Raw genomic sequence first — 22,603 nt, 5'->3', positions numbered from 1 at the left:
TGCTGTTAATAGTGTAATTTGCAGGGAATTCCCCTTTGCCGAAAGGGATGATGATGCATTTTTTTTGCATTTAATTTAAGTCTGTGGCTTTGGCACCAGTCATTTGTCTGTGTAAGCCCTTTTTGTAGTACGTCAATATCATTGGAGGACACAGTGAGTGCACCCTGTTTGCAGCCATCAGCGAATTTGGTAAGCCGCAGGCCATCTATTTTTACCTGGACTTTTAAGAAATAAATTCCAAACAGTAGTGGGCCCACCACTGGTAACTGGTCTGCTAGTAGAAGTGGAATCCCCAACTTTGGCTGTATGCGTTCTGTTGTTGAGCCAGCTGACTACCAATCTAGTGACATAAGGGTTAATTCCCAGCTGGGTGAGTTTCTCAATGGTGCCTGAGTGGGGGATTGTTTCAAAAGCCTTGGCTACGTCAAGATAGTCTGTATGTACTGTTTTGCCTTCATTCAGGGCTTTGGTGACTTTCTCGAAGAAGTCCACCAGATTTAATAAGCATGATCTACCCTTAACAAAGCCAGATTGGGTCAGGTCAAGAGTTTGAAGGTCACCTTTGTCTTTGTTGATAAGGTCCATGATGATTCTCTCCATGGCCTTGCAGATAATGCTGGTTAGGTTTATAGTTCCCAGGGTCGGTTGAAGGGACCCCCTTTGTGCAAGGGAATTACTGTTGCTGTTTTCCACTCTGCTGTGCCAAGTGGTTTCACTAGGTCCTGTTTTAGACCGTTTAGTAGGCAGCCTGGGATGTAATCCAGTCCCGTGGTTGTGCACCTGCTGGAGTTACTAGGTAGAGGACTGGTGACAGGTATGCAGGGTCAGTATGAGTGGTACCATCCGCTACTAGTTCCGCACGAAGCTGGGCCTTCCCTTTTAGATATCTGACATAGCTAAAGAATGCCTCATGATTATCCTTAGCTAGAGATGCTAGTTTAGCTTCATAATTGGCTTTAGAGGACTTAACAAGATATCTAATTTGCTTGTTCAAGCTGTGGGTGCAGCTGAGTTTATACATTTGTATATGTTTTTATACAGGACATTTGTCTACACCTCTGTATAAGAATCATTATTAACAGTGGTATTAGGGAGTTTGAAACTATTTATGGTATCAGGGGGTAGTGCAGAGACCCCTTATGTTGGTGAGTCCCAAGTCTAGGACATTCGAGCCCCTTGTGGGGGTGCATACTATCTGTTCCAGAGCATTTGTATTAACAAAATCCAGGAACCTTAGGGTGAGTGTCTTTGTGCTCACATATGACTTCCAGTCAATGGAAGGATAGTGCTAGCAACCACCAGCCACATTGAGAAAAAACAGTTTAATGTACACAATGCCAGAGAAACAACAATAAAATTCCATTCAAGCGCTTTCATCCGTACTTGTCAAGACTTCATCAGAACAAAACATAAAAGCATCTCTTCACATAAATACTATTAGTCATTACTTCCCCACCCACAATTAAAACATTAATTCACCACGTGATGCTTAACAATAAAATGTTAATACTGTATACATAACAAATAACACTAAAACTTCTATAAAATCACAGATTTAGATTTTAAAATAGGCATTAAAGAACAACAATCATTAATACCTGGACTCATAGTGGAGTTTAAACAGAGTTGCCAGTAGAATTCCATCATTTCCAGTTTGTTTTTGCCAATACCCACCCCTAACATCATCTTGCATTATTTGCAGGATCCCAAACCGAAATACATAACAAGTAGAGGGATCCTTCAAATGTCTGTACAGGGCATTGTTTTCGTTCATTGTCTACAATTTTATAGAGGTTTTAGTGTTATTTGTCATGTATATAGTATGAATATTTATTGTTAAGCATCTCATGATGAATTAACATTTTAATTGTGGGTGGGCAAGTATTGATTAATAGTATTTATGTGAAGAGATGCTTTTATGTTTTGTTCTGATGAAGTCCTGACAAGTACAGACGAAAGCGATTGACTGAAATTTTATTATTGTTTCTCTGGAATTGTGTACATTAAACTGTTTTTTCTCAAAATGGTTGGTGGTTGCTAGAACTACACAAGGTTTGTTTAGTTCTTGGTTTTGTGTTCCTCATGCTACACACTGTAGTTTTTATTCAGAATGGAAGGATAGTTGAATTCACCCATGACCAAGGTGTTTGGCTGTGTAGTGAGTGACCCAGGGAGGAAGAGTGGTTCTCATGGTTCGTGATGGGGAACCTATAGCTAACAATGATATGTTGTGGGGTTTTACCTAAAGTTAGTTGGACTTGGAGTAGCTCTTGGGAGTCGTACTACTTGCCCAGTCTTGAGGTGTATTTGTCTTTAATGAAGATGGATACACCTCCTCCTTTGGTTCTTTCACCCTAATTTTGAGGTCTTCATTCAGACTTCCCTTTTCCTCAACCATCCCTTCCAGATACTTGAAGCTGTTAACCTGTTCTACTATTTTCCCGTTCTTAGCTTCTTCTGATTTCCCCCATTTGTTGACATTACAACTGTCTTATCTGTACTCACTTTCATCCTGTGTGCATTCTGTTTTGCATTCCATTCCATTCCCCCTGTCCTTTGCTGGAGTTCTTGCTCAGAGTCTGCCTGTAATGCCACATTGCATACAGCAACTTTGTTAATCTGTCTCTGCTGACATGTTTGCTAATGTAGTCTTTCACCAGTATGAACAGCAGTGGACTCCTAGATGAATCCTGATGCACACCCACATGATGACTTCCCACATTCATACTTGTAGTTCTGCTATTCCATCCATTGCAGTTATGGTCCTCAGAATTTCAACATCAAGCTTATGTGTAGCATCTCAGTTTATTGTACCGTCAGTTCAGTTTTTGAGTTGCTCTGTATATGCCACCTATATAGCACCTTTAGACTGTGACCCTCTCTGTCTCTTTTCTCTGGCTGTACACATTGCATGTTTTGGCACTTTATATATTTTCCAAAATTAAGCTGTGTCATTAATTGAAGTATTGTAGTATAACAGGTATTCACACTTCCCATCCTGGTACAAAATGTTAATGTACTCAATGATTGCAGGCGTTTGTTAAATATAAGTGTAGAACAAAAATGCCTGATTGTGGAATTGCAAACTTTGCCCTTAAGAAAGCATCAGTTTAACAAGTAGTTGGATTCTTTTGGCAAGAGATTTTAGAAGTGCTGAAGGACAAATGCTACAGTTACAATTTTAGCAGTCTGTTCTATTCCAGTAATCAACATAATGAGCAAACTTAGGTTTTTGTAGTAGATTTGATGAACTGGAGCACAGAAATCTGTTTATACATGAGACTTGGAACACAAAGGTAAATGGTTTGCCTCATTTACATAGTACAGCAGTAGAAGTTACAAAAAGTAGAAATGGATGTTTTAGATGATATTACTGCAGCAGATTCATCTTGAAAATGTAACTGTTTCTCTCTTACTTTTCTCCATCAGGTTTTGCCTCAGATCAAGATACATGATGGAGGTCCAGATGGAGCAGGGGTCTTAGGTAAGCAAAGCTCATGTAACATAGTGCAAGGAATGACATATTGTCTTTGGATAAGAAATAAACCTTTACATAATTTGAAAAAAAACAAAGTTTCATGTACAGTCTCTTGGGGGAAATGGCCCTAGCCATGTATTTATTGAACCATGTAAACCAGCTCAGATCATTTCAGGAATCTGTGCAAGATGACGTATCATTTTTGGAATCTCTGGCTGTGTTTAACCTTAGTGCCTTCTTGTGCTGTCTTTATTCATCTGGATACAAGCCTTGAGATTGACTGAAACTTTCAGTAAGGGAAGAGCATATAGGCTCCTCAACCTTTCATTCCCTCATCCAAGACTTTCAAAGCCTGATCTTTTCCATAGGATGACAGACCACACTGATCCAAGAAGGCAACCCTGAACCAGTTCCTGTATGTTGAGCCAGGCTTGTTCTTAGTTGGTTAGACTACATCTGTTCTGCATGCTTCCGGTCTTTAGATGTCCATCTCTTCTGTCCACCTCTGGCTTTTTTTGGCAATGTTATCCACGAGTGCCTGACCTCCACACCTTTCCAAATTATCACAGAGTACTTTTACATCTGTTCATACATTTCATTAAGCTCTCTTGCTTGAACATCCTGATTTTGGCACTGTTTTTGTCTCACTGCTAACTCAGACCACAGTGTACCACCTGTGGCCATCTTCCCATTATAATCTCAAGAATGCATCCCATCGAAGCTTCAGTATACAAAGTAGTAACATCAGGTACTGTTACTGCTTGGGGAATTATGTTAAGATTGTCCAGTAAATGCCTGCATAACATTACTTTCTCTCCCATAAATTTGGATCCCTCACCATTTGAAACCCATGCTATTATCATATTGTCTTTTGTTTGCATTTTTCTTGCATAATGTATGAATGAATGAATAAATGATTTACACTCTGTATTTTGTACTTTGGAGAGCGTTATTTCTTGATCTGCAAATGAAAAAAAAAAAGTTGAAGCAACTGTGTGATCTTCCATGAGTGTTTGAACTCTAGAATATTCTCATGGTAATGTCTTTACTTCATTTTCTTTCACAGCTGTTTTACAAGCATTCAGTGTAGCTCGTGTTTGAAAGAAATACTTTTTCCTACCTGGTAGTTTCAAACACAGCCTCCTCTCCATTTATTTTATTTTAATTTGTTTGTTTATGCTTTGTTAACTGATTATTTCATTTACCTTTACCTCTGCTGATTGGGTGTCTCTGCATTGCTTTATCCATTTGCTAGATGCTTCCCCTCATTCCCCATTATTTCAGAATTTGGAACATAAAATCCCATTTTACTGATTGAAATGGTTTTTTGATATCAAACAGTATTATTCCTGTTTTTACGTTCCCTGATTCCTCCTGCCTTACCTTGAAGCTGAGCATCTCCTATCAGTCATTCAGTGATTAAACCAGCTCACTCTATGCATCTGGGAAGGAGGTTCTTGATTCTTTTAGCTAGAATTTTTGCTAGTATTTTCTCAACTGTGTTTACTAGGCATATTGGTCTGTGTGCCCCCACATCAGTTATTTCACTTTCTTCATTGGGTATCAGCATTGTTTGCTTCTTGCATGGTATTAGGGAGGGTACCCTCTTCTTTACCCATGTTGTATACCCTTTCTAGTTCCTCTTCTATTTCTGTTATTTCTGTGCATATTAGTTTACAGAATTTGGTGGGATATCCATCTTGGCTCACTACTTTGCCTCCCTTTAATTCTTTTATTGCTGGTCTAACTTATAATCTTGCTACTGACCTATCTAGTTCATCCTTTTCTCCCTCTGAGATATTCACTCTTTTCCAGTTCAGTGTTGGGCCTTTTTAGATGCATATTTTTTTAAACATCTCCTGAAAGGTCTTCATTTCCTCCTTTTCTCCACCCCCTCAACTACTTGCCCAGCTCTTGTTTTAAGCTTGGTGATTTTTTTTTGTTTTAAGTCTCCACACCAAAGCATTTCTGCTTTCTTCCCTTGTAGCCACCAGAATTCTTTCCTTTAGGCTGTTTTTCTTTCCATATATGTGATTTCTTAGGCTTTCTATGTCACTTTTGATTCTGACTTCTAGTTCTTTCGCTTCCTTTTAATTATATTAGATCCTACTCCCACCTTCGTAGGTTGTCCTCCTTATTTTTCCTGACTCATGCATTTTCCAACTTATTATCGCCACTTTTATCCTATTCCACCACTGTTCTTTCATCTCTAGATTATTTTCCTGATTTTCTATTATGATTCTCCTCATCCCATCCATAAGTTGAACCTTTGCTCTCCATTTGAGGCATCTCATTTCCATTACCGTTGTAGTATCTTTCCCTTTCCTGTCTGCTCCTCCATTAGTACTGGAGCATGGTTGGAGATGGAGCTGTCTAGTATTTCTATTTTCACTTCCTTTCTTTAACCTCTAATCTCACCAGAAACCAGTCTAGCCTGATTCCCTAATCTATGACTTCCGGTAAAAGTGATTTTTTTTTTTTATTTCTCATGCCTGTCTCTCCATACGTCAACTCACCCTCCATTACTCATTTCCTTCATTATGTCCTTTTGTTTGCTTGCAATGTTTGCAGCTTTTCTTTCCAGATTTGGATTTATTGTTAATTTGCAGTCCTGCCCAATACATTCAATTTGAAACTGAGTTATTGACTGGTTCAAGACTGCAAAGAAGCCTTCAAAGAATTTGTTGCTGCCCTCCTTTGATGCATTTATGTTTCCTAGTTTCCTTTATTCCCCTTCTATGCTTCCCGCCCAAATTAACAACTGTCCTACTTCACTCCTCTTAAATCTTTCTACTCTTACTGATATCTCTATCTCCTTTCCTCCCTGTCCTGTGTAATCTGCTACCCCTACTGGGTAGTCGGTTTTGTCAGTTTTTCTAGTTCCCGTACTTTAATTTTGTCTCCTGTAGCATGTAGATAGCAATCTCTTCTCTGATATATATTTTGATAATTCTGTTTATCTTTATTGGGTTTGATATTCCTCCCATATTCCAAGTCATGACTTTTAAAAGATTGAGTTGGTGCATGCTGCCTTTGCCCACTATCTTTGCACATTCATCCAATGTAGGACATGTCTCACTTTCTCATGTGCAGTACATATTCCACAGGCTTGCTATTGTTGACCTATAAAAGATGTTTTGCTGTCTTGTACTCTCTGAAATACCAGATCAGGTTACAGGATGATACTTATTTATTATTATTTATTTAAAATTTGTTTGCCAGGATAGTCCTACTGGACAACATGTCTGTTTTCAGTGGAGTCCTGGAGAGAAAATCTCCAAAAGTTTGCAGAGAACAGAAAAATGTATAGCCATTAGTATACAATAAGACGATATTCCCCCTTTTGGTTGAAAATATAAGTGTACAAAATATACAATGAGAGTAGATAAGAACCTGATGGAGCATTGCAAGATATTTCACAACTGAATAAGAGTATATAAATGTTTAAGTTTTCCATATATACATTCAAGCAAATATACATGTAAGCGTATACATACCTATATATGCATACACATATATACATATACACACACAGACACACACACACACACATATATATATATATATATATACATATATATATATATATATATATATATATCTCTGTATATAATTTATTTATTTATTTATTTAACATTTGTTAAAAGGGAAAGTCCGACTTGGAACGAGCCAATTTTCAGCAGAGGCCCAGACAGGAAGACTCCAGATGCATGTCTTTGTAACATGGGAGGAAACCAGAGCACCCGGGGGAAACCCACACGAATGCAGGGAAGACGTGCATATTCCATACAGAAGGCACCTCAGCTGAGAATCGAACCAGAGAACCTCTTGCTGTGAGGCGACGACGCTACCACTGCACCATCACACACACACACACACACACACACACACACACACACACACACACACGCACACGCACACGCACACGCACACGCACACACATATATATATCTTCTTCTTTCGGCTGCTCCCGTCAGGGGTCACCACAGCAGATCAACTTTTTCCATGTCTTCCTGTCCTCAGCATCTTGCTTTGTCACACCAACCACCTGCATGTCCTCTCTCACCACATCCATAAACCTTATCTTAGGCCTTCCTCTTTTCCTGTTACCTGGCAGCTTCATCCTTAGCATCTTTTTCCCAATGTACTCTGCATCCCTCCTCAGCACATGTCCAAACCAACGTAATCTTGCCTCTCTGGCTTTGTCTCCAAACCTTCCAACCTGGGCTGACCCTCTAATATACTTATTCCTAATCCTGTCCATCCTCGTCACACCCAGTGCAAATCTTAACATCTTCAACTCTGCCACGTCAAGCTCTGACTCCCGCCTTTTTGTCAGTGCTACTGTCTCCAATCCATATAACATAGCTGGTCTCACTACCCTCTTGTAGACCTTTCCTTTCACTCTTACTGGTACTCGTCTGTCACAAATCACTCCTAACACTCTTCTCCACCCACGCCATCCTGCCTGTACTCTCTTCTTCATCTTTCTTCCACACTCATCATTACTCTGAATTGTTGATCCCAAGTATTTAAAGTCATCCACCTTCGCCACCTCTACTCCCTGCATCCTCACCATTCCTCTATCCTCCCTCTCATTCACACACATATATTCTGTCTTAGTCCTGCTGACCTTCATTCCTTGTCTCTCTAGAGCATATCTCCACCTCTCCAGGGTCTCCTCTACCTGTTCCCTGCTCTCACTACAGATCACAATGTCATCTGCAAACATCATAGTCCACGGGGAATCCTGTCTGATCTCGTCTGTCAACTTGTCCATCATCATTACAAATAAGAAATGGCTCAGAGCTGAATATATATACACATATATATGCACACACATACTATACACATGCATATATATATATATATATATATATATATATATATATATATATATATATATATATATAAAATATATATATATATATATATATATATATACACACACACACACACACGTACACATACATACACTCATATATAGGTTATTGCTCACACATGAATAGGTGTAATTAGATGGTGGTGTTTGTGTTGTCCAGGACAGATGGGGTGTAGAAATAGTAAGTGGATGAGGCTTCAGGAGGACTTCTGGCTCCTAGTAGTAAATTGCCTTCTTCTGATGTGCTTATCTTAAGCTTTGATAATCATCTGTAATCACTAAATCTCAAAGGCGTCCAGCACAGTTGAACCTGTATCATCTGATGCCATGCTGGTGGGTTGGGATCTTTTGCTCCATTCTGCCTGCTTGACATATTGTTGGTACCTGTGTCTGGATGACTTCTCTTGCCTCCTTTGTCGTTGTATATATATTCAGTATAGCGTTCCTCATTCACTACCCTTACCTTACACATTCTATCTTTCTCCTTTCCTAGTCATTGTTTTGGGTTTGTCTTCTTCTGCTTTACTTTCTATTCACCATGCTGCTGAGGCTTGATTGTCCTAGCTATGCTTTGCTTCTCCATTGCAGGCAGGTACTTAGCATGCTCAGCTATGGTGTCACCTTAGGTTGCCAATTTCTTAACTTGCGAGTTGAAAGTTGAAATGGCATCAAAGCTGTTACACCTTTTAGAACTTGGGAATGCTTACAGCTCTTTTCCAATTTTTAGTTTAAACTGATTCATTATGATGACACCCCTCCCCCTTTTATTTGGTGAGAATGTAAGAGTGGAACAGCATTAGCATATATGACTTACAGTATAAGTACCACAGAAGATTGATGCCAGAAATGGAGTAATTCATTTATATAATCTGGAATCAAGCAAGAGGCAGAAGTCAGGATAATGATGAAAGCATTGTCTGAGTTACAAATTACTATGTTTTGCCCGATCTCTGATTTTCAGAAATACAGGGAAAGACTGAAGGTAGACATAAAGAACTTTATAAAATATATAAGCTAAGACTAAAAAATTAAAAAACAAATAAATGAAGTGCACAGAAAAGAGGATCTTTAAATTTATTTGTTTTGGTGTACTGGAAATGGTCTTGTGTTATATACAGAAAATACAGTGTAGCAGAGTACAGCAAAAAAGGTGCTTCTGTGTCATTTGTTCTAAGTGGTACTCCTGTGTCATTTGCTCTAAGTGGTGCTCCTCGTCAGACAAATGTGATCATAAGAGACCCAGGTACTTACTTGGACAATGCACATATTTAATCATTATATGTTTCCACTGTAGCTGGGAAATTTTTTCTGTCTGGCCCAATTAATTTCCAAGGCAATATCTTCAAGATCCAGTGAAGTCATCCTTTCAGTGTATTCTTCCCTTTGTCAGACCCATCATCAAGTACAGTACCCCCTTTTGTATGTACATATCCAAGCATATTGCTCAACTGGAAATGTCACAATGGCTCTTGATAAGAAAAATTAAATGCCTTAAATCATTCAGTTATCTCAACAGATCAATGTGACTCTTCTTATACCCAGTAGCTTACTGGCTGCTCCAAGGTGACCCATTGTCTCCCATTTTGAGCCATAAAAGACCCAGTCCTATTTCTTTTCAAATCCAGGGCCTCTACTAACACTCACACTATGCACCAAAACATAAACCTTGATGGATGGATAGGTTTATAAATCTACATAATCCCAGCCTAGAAATAAGTTACCACAACAGGTCAGAGAGAGTTTTATTTTAGCTATCTTTAAGGCTACTGTTGATGATTGGCTGGGTAGATGCAAATTTACACCAGGGCTATCGTGGAAAAGCCCTGCTCAGCTTGGGAGTTCAGCACTAGTTAAGTGCTTGAAAAGGATGGCAAGAACTTTTAAGTTTATTTACTTAAAGGCTCATGTTTCTAGACATCTTATAATTTCCGTGATTGCTTGCCTAGTTCTGTGTTCCTGCATATGTTGACTGGGGATGTCCAGCTGGTAAGTCCCTATTATCAGTGGAGTCCTGTAAAGAAAAGCTGCAGAAACTTTAAAGGACATAAAATCAATAAACATCAAAACCCTTTTTAAAACTCCCCCATCTTTACATGTATATCATTGAATATTATTTGACTACTTGATCTTCTCATCAGTGGGATATTTCATTGATTGAGATGATGAAGAATCTGTTCCTCAGGCTTAACACTTGAAGGTGCTTTGTTTGGTGAAAAACCTTAAACTTGGTAAGAATAGTTTTAAGTGGTCTACAGCAAAATATCTTCAAAAACAAGATGCAGTCAGTTCTTGGAAACAGAGCAGCCTAAACCACTATCCAGACATCATTTTAGACTTTTTTTGTGACATTTTAGATGAAATATTAGTGTAACAAGACACCTGGCCATGCATTCCCTGAAAAAGGGCTGTTTTTAATGTCCAAGTGGAGTATGAATCTGTGTTCAAAAGCCTCATTACAAGCCAAGCATCAATTAAACTAGACTCTCAAAAATGGTTTGGCCTACCAGCGGTAGTCTGCATCTTAGCAGATAATAACAAAGCAGAGTGCTAGAGATGATGGGGGGGTATGTACACCTGCTACGTTTGCAGTAAGGGCAGTGAAATCATCAAACTCATAAGACACTTTGCCAGTCCAATGTCCTAAAACAGATTGAAAATCTGATTTATAATACAGTGAATGTGTTGAGGAACTGGAAAACCAGGCCAAAGAGCTATTAGAAATAGTTATGACTGACCTGATATGCCAACAGTAAAAGAAGAGGAGTCAGGACAGCTAATGGTGCCGATAGGTTGAAATAAGAACTGTGATTCATAACCAATCAAGTGAAAAGTCTCCAGGAGTAGATGGCACCCTTTTAGAAATCTGGAAACCATGGGTTAAAAGTGTACAAGACGTTGGCATGTGCTTCTCAACAATATCTTGAATGGTGGTGAAGTACCTACAGCATGAAAAAGTGCAGTGTTACCAAAAAGGGCAAAGACCCAGCAGACAGTGTATTGTAGACCATTTTTGTTCATGAACCATACTATCTCTAAAAATGGCAAAAATCTTAATGATGGATCAATATGCCTCTGCAAAATGGAGAGACATCTGTTAACCTTAATGATGATACAAAAGAAATCCTAACATAAGCATTAACAGATATTGCTGGTAAGCCTGGATGCAGAGAAAGCATTTGATAGGGTCAGCTGGGGTTTTATGAGCAGGGTATTAGCAGCATTTGCAGTTACAAAAAAATAATACTGAATTTGTGGAGGTTCACTGACAATAACAGAAATAGGAGGGGCTCTTTCATATTGCATTTTGAGTAGAGGCACTCGTCAGGAATACTCTCAGTACTCTTTGCTGTTTGTGCTCTACTTGAAGCCTTTAGGTAGAAAAATAAGAGGGTCACAAATTCATGGTTTGAATGATATAGGTACTAGGAGAAACTGGATTTGTTTGCTGATGACAGATATTCTTGCTCTTCCATATATGAGACAATTTCAAGTATTCTCTTGGTATAAAGTAAACAAAGATGAGACTAAGCAGTATCAGTGGTGAACTGTGCACCTACACACCAGTTAGCCCAGCAGTGTCCATATTTATGGGGTGGCATGTTAAATTGAAGCACTTGGGTTGAAAGGGAAACCACATTGGTGGAGCTGAAGATACCTGAGAGAAATTGAAATGGAGATAATTAAAATTTTTAATTATGCATCTGGACAATAAGATACAAGCAGTGAAAATGGTTTTAGTTCCTCTAGTATTATACACATTAGGCTTGCTTTCCTTAGCTACTCTTTTGGCTATAAAAGTAGTTTGAGTTGAAAATAGTTTATATGGGAAGAGAAAAAGACAAGGGTCAAGTAGGATTAGGATTGCACCACTTGAGGGTTACTTCAATGCCATCTGTTTGAGATTTGCATATATAACGTATGCAGATGATTATAGGTCCAAATGGTGTTGGTGCAAGGTGAAAACACCTGAAGTAAAGTTGGGCACAAGCACTCAGGGAGTAACCACGCAGATCATTTCATTAATAAAGTGGCAAAACTATTTAAGAATTTAAGAAGTGAAAAATTGGATAAAAGGAAATCCTGCTTAGAAGTATTTCTGTGGTTAAAAATAGAAGAGACTGATGGGAGGTGTTTGGAAGCAATGGGACAAAATTAGGTAAAGATTCAAGGTACTGGGAGGAAGTAAACCATCAGAAAAGATTACAGAGTAGGAAAGAGCTAAACAACTGCTTTTAGTTATGATAGAGTTGGTCTACTTTGTCAAGAACTTCTAGCAAAGTGTAGGCAAAGAGAAAGGGATAGAGGGCACAGAACGAAAAGTAAATTGTGATAGAACCAAGAACAGCACATTCATTTTAAAAAGGAATAATTTGTAGGGCATGTAAAATACTTTATAATTATAAAAATCAGTTGGAGAAGATACAAAGGGACTGGTAGAGCAGTATAGATAGGCAAATTACAAAAACATTTGTAGGACACCTAAACAGGGAACAAAGTCCAGGAGAATCAGACTGTTTACCTGGAACTGTTAGCACAGATGTTTTTATACCCCATGTGGTGAGTACATGTTGGAGATGTGAAGGGGAAGAAGAAAGAAATGGGGAGCATGTATTTTGTAATTGTACAGATTTGACTGATTTTTAAAAATACATTACGGAATGCCCTGGTTGTTGTGTCTTTCGGCTTTTCCCAGTTAGGGGTCGCCACAGCGGAACTCCGGTCTGCTAATGATTGGCAGTTGATTTTTACGTACCGAGTTGCCAGCCCTGAAGCACAACCTTCAACGAAGGAATGCCCATTCATGCATGTCTCCACGCAGAAGACGCTCTAGCTGAGAGTCTAACCAGACAGCGTCTTACTGTGAGGCGACAACGCTGCCGCAGCACCACCAAATACTTTGTAAACAAGAAGTCTTGAATAAGGATGTGAATTATTTAACTTGGAGTTCAGAATGTAGGTATTAAGGTACATGAAAGCTCTGTTTACTGATGCTGGAGCCACAAAAAAAAAATTCAGAAAATGGAAATCAAAGACTAAACCGACAATAGCAGATGTAGTAAATATTATGAAAGAGGTACAGGAGAAAGAGATAAGGTCTCTCAAAAATAGAGGGAATAAGTTACATTTAATCAAAAGGCATTTTTGGAAACAGTATATGCAAACTAATTGTACAAGAGAAATAGAGAAGGATGGCTGTCACATAATACATATAATGTAAAGAGTGCTGTAACAAGAGGAGCAGCAGAGAAGGCTGGCTGTGACGTACTATATATAATAAAAAGAGTGATGTAACAAGAGGAACAGCAGAGAAGGCTGGCTGTCGCATAATACATATAATGTAAAGAGTGCTGTAACAAGAGGACCAACAGAGAATGCTGGCTGTCACACAATACATATAATTTAAAGAGTGCTGTAGTCACATAATACATATAATCTAAAGAGTGCTGTTACAAGAGGAGCAAGCAGATAAGACTGGCTGTCACATAATACTTATAATGTAAAGTGTGCTGTAGTCACATGTTACAGCACTCTTTGCGTGTTATGTATTATGTGACTACAGCACTCTTTGCATTATATGTATTATGTCACAACCAGCCTTCTGTGCTGTTCCTGTTGTTACAGCACTGTTTGCATTATATGTATTAAGAGGAACAGCTGAGAAGGAGGCTTTCACACAATACATGTAATGTAAAGAGTGCTGTAACAAGAGGAACAGCTGAGAATGAGGCTGTCAGACAATGCATATAATGTAGAGTGCTGTAACAAGAGGAACAGCAGAGAAGGCTGGCTGTCACATAATGCATATAATGTAAAGAGTGCTGTAACAAGAGGAACAGCAGAGAAGGCTGGCTGTCACATAATACATAATATGTAATGTGTGTTGTAACAAGAGGAACAGCAGAGAAGGCTGGCTGTCAATACATATAATGTAAAGAGTGCTGTAGTCACGTAATGCATGTAATGTAAAGAGTGCTGTAACAAGAGCAGCAATAGAGAAGGATGGCTGTCACATAATACACAATGTAGAGTGCTGTAAACTGTAAACTCTCTTCATGGAAAGTAACTGCCTAAAGCAGTCATATGTCAAATGAAAATAATAGCTGCATATTACTGATGTGAAAAGTATTCTTACTGCAAAATGTGTGTGTGAAAGTTAAGCTGTTTTCATAAAAAATACATAGTGCATGTGTTGAGACAAACTGTTAGAGATGACGGAAACAGTGACTAAGGTGGCTTCCCCGCTAGCTGTATGTAATGCATATGATATTGCAAAGACTATTTAGATATGTTGCATGGCTTAAGATACTCAAGATACTCAAAGACATGCATCTGGAGCATTTCTCCCCGGGCCTCCGCTGAAAACCGGCTCTGTGGAACCTAGTCAGACTTTCCCGGTCAACAAATGATAAATAAATAAAAAATAAAAGTAATTTCACTTCAAAGAACATGCTGTCTGCTGAAAACAGTTTAACAGTAACATAGGAACAAGAAATGGTTTCTATAGAAACAGCAGTCCTGGGGGAGCCCAAAGCAGCAAACTCAGCAACAGGTGAGATCTTCCCAGGAGGGCAAAGTCTTAATTTCTAGATAGTGAAGATCCCATCATCATTTTGCCCTGCCTACCCCCATTCCCATAGGTGAATAATGCCATTTTGTGCAGAATGGTTGTGTGATGCACTATAGACCATTAAGTAAGACATATGGTATTAGAGTGTGTGCATCAACATTTTTGTGCCAGGTCAGTTCCCAGGTATCATCCATTCTACTTCAAGCAGTACTGAAAGTTCAAGACACAGAATCAGATGTCTGTTTTCTAGTACCAAAAAGGAGACATTGTGAAGACCATTCCAGAGGCTCCTTATCTAAACAGCCATATAAACAAAAAGGGTCAAGCTGTTGACCCAACATTCTTTTGTTACCTCTACTTCTGCAAGCTGTATACCTGGTGACTTGGAATGAGCATTATGCTTGCCTCTACATTTCTGCTTGTGAAGCTCACTGAAGATTTCTTATTTTCTAGATGGGGTAATTCCCACTTTCAGTTAAATTTACTTCTCAAACCATTTATATGACAAGCAAACAGAATGTGGTGGCATTTCATTGGAGTATGAGCATTTAATTTTTTATGAATGGAAGTTAGGAAGAAACTTCAGGATATAATGGATTTGAGGGCATCCATAAACCTGATTGCATCCCACATGGACTGTACACTACTGGTATTCTGTTCTGAACTCTGACATTAATTGTTAAAGAGGAAAGGCAAATCTTATATCTCCATGCTAGTGTAAACCATGGCCAAGACAACCATGGTTTACACTAATAACACAAATATTATTGGCACAACCCTTAATATTAATTCTGTACACCAAGTTACTAATACTGCAAAGGTGCAGCATGTTACACCCAAGTTGTCAGCCTCCTAGCTTGCAGAATCTTAAGATGATTCCTAACAGCCACTGTAATTGAAGTGAAAAGACCAAATACCAGACAAATCTTAATCTGTTCAAGTGGTCAAGATTTTCTCATGGTTGTTGAAAGAGGTCTGTTTCATATAATGCCAAGTTTACAATACCTTGTATCTGTTTTAATGCATGATGGCTGTTACTCTGCGCAAGTGTAGGTCTCTGTCGTATCGTTTAAAACTCCTCTAGCTGTTAAATACAGGACTGTGAACCTAAAAACCTCACAACATTAAATAATTCCTACCTACAAATCTTAATTTTGTGTTTGAAAAATTAAGTTTACAACTCTCTGAGTGTATTAGTTCAGATGTCCCCAAATGGTTATGTGGGAAACACTTTTCTTTATTACATTCACCAAAGTCAAGAATTTCTAAACAACAGGTTTTAATATTTAAAATAACACATACAGTGTTTTGCCACAGCAATGTCTCTTTAATAATTCTTGTTTAATCCCCAAAGCAGTCCATATAGCTTCCTGTCTTCTTTCCTAAACAAGAAAACAATTGTATTGTGTGGATGTTCTAGGCTGTGCGGGTTACAGGTAAACTTGGCACAGCATTGTAGTTTCAGTGGTGTTGAGTTTAGTATACTTCAGTGTATATTTTTATTATTTTAAAATTGGCATGAAACCAATTTTAAAATAAGAAACACTTTTTTTTCTTTTTTGCAGCTCATGTGTGACTTGCTTGGCTAGTACAGTAGCTGTACTAGCCAGATAATTACCTTGCAGTTTCCCATTAAAATAGTGGGAACTTTAACCTGGAAGTCAGAAATCATGCTGTTTATTAGGATGAAGTCTAACTTCTACCACATTAATATAGTAGGGCATGGGTAGCCAACCAGTGCCTTAATACTGTACAGTCTAAGACTTGTGATTGGTTGCCCTTTGCAACAGGTTGCAGTGCTTAACTATCAATTTCTAGTCATATAGGTTCATAGGAGGTTACTAGGCTAATGGCCCTAGGACCTTTACAAGCCTAGCCTTGTTATACTGTGTTCCCTAATTGACCTTGGTTAGATGGACATTATTTGCAGAATGAGTCTATGATCAGCACCGACTGCCCTTGTCCATGAGTGACATAGGTGCCACCCCCTGGGGAGAATTTGCAGTCTCCCATCCAGTTGTCTAGGTTGTGCTTGAATAGGGTTATTGAGGAGCTCTGTTTCATGTCAAATGGGAGTTTATTCCAGGGGAGCGGCAATCTCTGGGAGATATAGCTGTCTCTCCAGCATGTTCTGTTAATGTCACAGGCTAGGTTGAGATCCCTGGAGTGATTGACTGTTGTACCATTTGATTTGTGGATGTGCAGCATTTTGATTAGGGCAGGGTCAGAGACTGCTCTGTAGGCAAGGCACAAGTTGCCTCTCAGTAGCCTGTAGGATACAGAGTACAGTGATGGGGCTTTTACTCTTTCCATGTAGGTTATGTTTTGGAGGCCCTAAATTTTCATGGTGATAAACCTCTGTGGTTTCTCCAGCTGCTGCAGATGCCTGGTGAGGTACATGCAAAAGGGGACATTGTACTCTATTAGTGGTCTGACGAGGGTCTAGTACAGAGGAGTCATAACATCCTGGGTCTTTGATGCGATGCCCTTGCTTAAGAGATGCATAATGTGGAATGCTTCCTTTACCAGTGTCGACACATAGTGATTGAAGTTTAGATTGCTATCAGCCTGTGTTCCCAAATCTCACACCACTGGGTTTGAACTTGGGGGAGGGGGTTGCTGTCAATATTGTAATTTGCAGGGAATTCCTCTTTGCCAAAGGGGATAATAATGCACTTTATTGCATTTAGTTTTAGACTGTGGCGTTAGCACCAATCATTTGTTTGTGTTGGTCCCTTTTGTAATATGGACCCAACCTTTTGTAATATCTTAACATAGTTTGGGGACTCAGTGATTGCACCCATTTTGCAGTTATTGGCTAACTTGGTAAACCACAGGCCACCTACTTTGCCTGGACTTCTGAGAAATAGATTCCAAACAGTAGAGGTCCCAGCACAGAGTCTTGTGGTGCGCCACTGGTAACTGGTCTACTGGTAGAGGTAGAGTCTCTAACTCTGACAGTATGCATTCTGTCGGTGAGCCAGTTGGATACCCATCTAGTGATGTATGGGTTAATCCCCAGCTGGGAGAGTTTCTTAATGATATGGGAGTGTGAGGGTTGTGTCAAAAGCCTTGACTAAATCAAGATCGACAGTATATACTGTTTTGCCTTCATCCAGGGCTTTGGTAACATTCTTGAAGTCCACCAGGTTCAGTATGCATGATCTACCCTTAACAAAGCCAAACTGGGTCAGGCAGGAGTTTGAAGGTCACCTTTGTCCTTGTTGAAGAGGCCCGTGATGATTCTTTCCATGGCCTTGCAAATAAGGCTGGTTAGGCTTATGGGTCTATAGTTCCCAAGGTCGGTTGATGGACCCCACCCCTTTGTGTAAGGAGATTATTGTTGCTGTTCTCTACTCTACTGGAACAAAGCCAGTGCTCAGGCTGAGGTTAAAGAAAGTGCCAAGTGGTTCCACTAGGTCTTATTTTAGATTGTTTAGTAAGCAGCCTAGGATGTTATCTAGTCCTATAGTGGCCATGTTTTTGGACTAGGAGTGCACAGATATGACCTGCTCTTTGGAGATACTAGGTAGAGGACTGGTGTCAGGTATGCTTTGGGGAATGGCTGGTGAGGACATGGGGGTGAAGTTTCCACCAATTCTGTCAGCTAGCAGGTTGGCTATTTCCTCAGGTTCACTATGAGAGGTACCGTATACTATACATTTGGCACATAGTTGGGCATTCCCTTTTAGATTTCTGATGTAGCTAAAGAATGCCTTATGGTTATCCTTTTTTTCTGGAGGACCTAGTTTTAATTCAGTCAGGTACAGTCGAGTCTATACAGTTGTTTATGTGGTTTTACAGGGCATTTGTGTACTCCTCTGTGTAGGAATCATTGTTAGCTGTGTTAGCAGAGGGTTTGAAACTTTTTATACCATCGCCTAGTAGGCTGTATTTTGCTTTGGAGACAATTTTCAGTTTTCCTTGCTCCTGTGGGAGTGTCAGGTCAGATTGTTACTTCAAACAAGATGCATGTATGGTCTGACCTTACCAGAGAAGGCAACACACAGGGGGTGGTGCAGTGCCCCCCCCCATGTGGGTGAGTACTAAGTCTAGAACATTAGAGCCCCTTGTGAGGGTGTAGACTAGCTGTTCCATGGCATTTGTTTTGACAAAGTCCAGGAACCTCAGGGTGAGCATGTTTGCGCCCGTGTATATCACCCAGTCAGTGGAAGGAGAGATGAAATCACCAGTGACCAAAGTGTTTGGCTGTATAGTGAGTGAATGTAAGTCTAGGTAGGCAACGTGCTTCTCTTGGTTCATGGTGGGGGAGCTGTAGTTAGCAATGATGTGGTAGGGTGCTTTACCTATAGTTTGTTGGACCTGGAGTAGCTCAAGAGAGTTACACTTTTTAACCAGTCTCAAGGTGTATTTGGCTTGAATGAAGGTGGATACACCTCCACCTTTGGTTCTTTCACACTCGTTTTGGGGTCTGAACGTGTGGAAGGCATTGTAGCATTGCATAGCCACGGTGCTGTCTGCATTCTTGAAGCATGTCTCAGTGACTGCACAGATGTCAGCAGATTCGAAGGTGAGGAGTGCTTCCAGGAGTGTAGTTTCCAGTTTAGGCTTCTAGCATTAAGCAGCATAACCTTGAGTTAGTCTCGAGTGGATGTTTTTACATCGGAAATTTTGTTGTTTTGACAATGCCCGAAAAAGGCACTATGGGGGAGGCAGTCTCCTTTGTCATTATCTGAAAGCCTAGAGGAGACAGGTGAAGACCATCTCTGGCAAAGCAGCATGGTCTTTCAGCCATGTCTTCCCTAGTTGACCGATACTGGATCCCCCTGGATAGATTGACACCAGAAGCTAAGCCAATTGTAGAAGTCGATCATGTTTTTGTCTATATTGTGGCATCATTCTGGGTAAAGGTAGAATGCTGCTTAGGGCTAGGGACATACCTGCCTGGGACACATAATATGAGAGTTCAGTCATGTCTCTCTCTCGCTCTCTCTCCATATAGTCCAGAGAGGCACTAGAGTATAAGAAGAGATTGGAGACTAAAAGGAAATGCAGAAGTAAGGATCTTTGTGAGCAGTTTTCTCTTGCAGACGTGTGTGTGTGTGTGTGTGTGTGTGTGTGTGTGTGTGTGTGTGTGTGTGTGTATATATACATTTTTTTTTTTTTTTTACTGTGATTGACATGGGTGGGGGTACTAAGGCAGTAGCTTGCAGTATGTTACTGAAACAATTTTTTAATCACTTTTGTTGATCACAGGTGATAAGAGCACTGAGTACAATAATAGCCTAAAATACCTGTTTATTGAGTTGTCACTGTATAGGTTCATGGGTAAGTATTAGATTAGCTGTACTTGTGGGCCATTTTAAGCCTAGCTTATTTCTCTTTTTGTGCTCAAAATAACCTATCCCATTTGGTTATAGACTGTCCTTAGCCATCCCATGGTTGATAATTTTTCACATTAGCAGTAATATATAACTGGGATTATACCTGAGATAATTTTGAGAGGACCCATACATGGGGTAAAGCATTTATATTTTAATATAAGAAGTAAAAATTCTGTTTATTTGTCCTGAATATGAAAGTTATTATTTATTTATTTTTTTTGTGGCTGGTGATTTTTAAAAGTGTTTGGTGGTGATGCTAGTGGTGGTAGGAAGGAGTCAGCAAATGAAAGCAAAGGACGATTACTACGAGCACAATAAAATGATCATTGCTATGACTTGGTAAGAGTGGGGAGATAGAGCACAGTGTCTGTAAGCTTCTCTGGGCAATACTTTGTTGTGACAGTTTGCTTTTTTTCACTGTTATTTGATTGAGGGTGAAGCCTTACCTGTACCCAGAAGTAGATTGTTGCTATCATTCTGTACCTTTATTTAAAAAAAAAAAAAAAAAAGAAGAAATTACATACCTTTATAAATGGTATTGTGGAACTTTCTTTTCTTCTCACTGCCTTGAAGGACTGGAGACAGGCTCATAATATGCTGTGAACGTGTGGGATATGTATGTTATGAACATTCATCTTAGTACACTTTCTGCCACAATTTTAGTCTAAGGCAGTCAGGAATGCACAAACATGGAGGTCTTTACATTAGGATGTTTGTCATCTCCTGGCATCCAGTGAGTATATGTTTTGTTTAATTTTTTGTGGTCTGCTCTGAGAAGCAGTTTTTTGTAGCATGGGAGGAAGAGATTTTTCAGATTTTAGACGTAGTGGTTGAGTTTGTGTTCTGCTATTAACAATGTGAAGAATATGGCTGCTGTCGCTTTTATTTTTAGTAGACAGGTTCATAGGTAGGTGCTAAGCTAGCTGCCCTTATGGGCCATTTTAAGCCTAACCAATTTCCCTTTTTGTGCTCAAAATAACCTATCCCAGTTGGTTATAGATTGTCCTTACCCATCCCTTGGTTGATAATTACATATTACCCCTAATGAGAATAACTGGTATCGTACCATAGATAGTATGAGGATAAAGCATTTAGGATCTGCCTCTGTCCATTAGAACAGGGGGCAGTACTGTGGTAAATTTTCTGTTTCCCATTCGTAGATGTAAGTTGTTGTGCTTGAGAATGGACAGGGGTGAACTTTATTTTATGTGGATTGGGAGTCTGTTCCAGAGCTGCAGTGTCATCTGTGAGATGTACTTGTCCCTCAAAACCATTTTGTTGATGTTACAGAAGAGGTTTAGATCTCTAGACCGAGTGTTTCCGATGTCATTTGACTTGCTTATGTGCAGTAAATCCATCAGTAAAGGGACAGAAGATGCCTTATATGCCAGGGACAGGTCACCTCTTGGCATTCTGTATTAGTAGATGTAGCCACAGGATCATGTATGACTTAGTTTAATTTTCACCTGGACATGTTCTTGTCTGCAGGGTTTTGGCAGACCACACTTCTGAGTACTTCATGCATTTTTGGAGGCCATATAATGCAAAGGATATAAGGCTGTTGGAAAGAATCCAGAGGAAAGAATGAAGTTTAATATATTATTGACTTAAGTGATATAGTAAATTGTCTTTCATTGGCCTCTAAACATCTTTTTTGTACATGTCAAATCTGTAGGTCACAAGTCAGACACCTGACCCATTTATAGAGCTCACTGAGGAAAAATGTTGTTTGCTTGTCTCGTATCTCAGTCTGGTAACTTGCATAGTGATCTTGTTTAAGTTTACTCTCAAGCATGTATGTCTTTATTCAAGTCTACATTATATTGTTGAATGCTTAATTTATTGAACACCTGATCTTTGATCAACTTGTTCATCGAACGACCTAATCATTTAAAGATTTTACTTGGCCATCCTGAAAAAAAACGTGATTGACATGCCAACTGGCCGTGATTTACCCATTACCTCATTGTAGTGTGATCTCAGAGTTGGTATATTTAATTTACAGGAGGTGTGGGGGCTCAGACCCCTCCCCCCCTGCAAAAACATAAGAAAAGTTTACCTTTCGCAGTGTTGGCCAACTAAAACATTTTGATAATTTACAGTTTGATGAATAGGTCATTCGGTGAATACGTAGTTTTGCAGTTAGGATTCTGTAATTATTTGTTTGGTAAATTAAGTGTTCAATATGATATAGACCCCTTTATTCATATTGGTTCTGAGCTGCATCTTTGCATGTGTTGCTCAATTGGCATGTTAAGCATATTTTTGGAAAGTAAATAAGAGCTTCTGCCTACCATCATTCTCTCTCATGGCCTGTTTCATTCCACTTA

General features: G+C 39.3%; 1 protein-coding gene across 5 annotated transcripts in view; it reads left to right on the top strand.

Annotated features, from left to right (window-relative positions):
* AMDHD2 (amidohydrolase domain containing 2) overlaps positions 1 to 22,603 on the top strand; it is a 493,489-nt gene that overhangs the window by 186,484 nt on the left and 284,402 nt on the right. For all 5 annotated transcript variants that reach the window (XM_044071199.1, XM_044071196.1, XM_044071198.1 and 2 more), the window contains exon 5: positions 3,430 to 3,484. In XM_044071199.1, coding sequence (XP_043927134.1) covers positions 3,430 to 3,484 — 55 coding nt within the window. The remainder of the gene's footprint in view (positions 1 to 3,429; positions 3,485 to 22,603) is intronic.

The sequence above is a fragment of the Protopterus annectens genome, chromosome 5.part0 (genome assembly GCF_019279795.1).
Source record: "Protopterus annectens isolate FY-2018-M chromosome 5.part0, PAN1.0, whole genome shotgun sequence".
In the NCBI taxonomy this organism is placed as follows: domain Eukaryota; kingdom Metazoa; phylum Chordata; order Ceratodontiformes; family Protopteridae; genus Protopterus; species Protopterus annectens.
The sequence above is the reverse complement of the archived record's forward strand: the minus strand, read 5'-3'. Positions and strand labels throughout refer to the sequence as shown.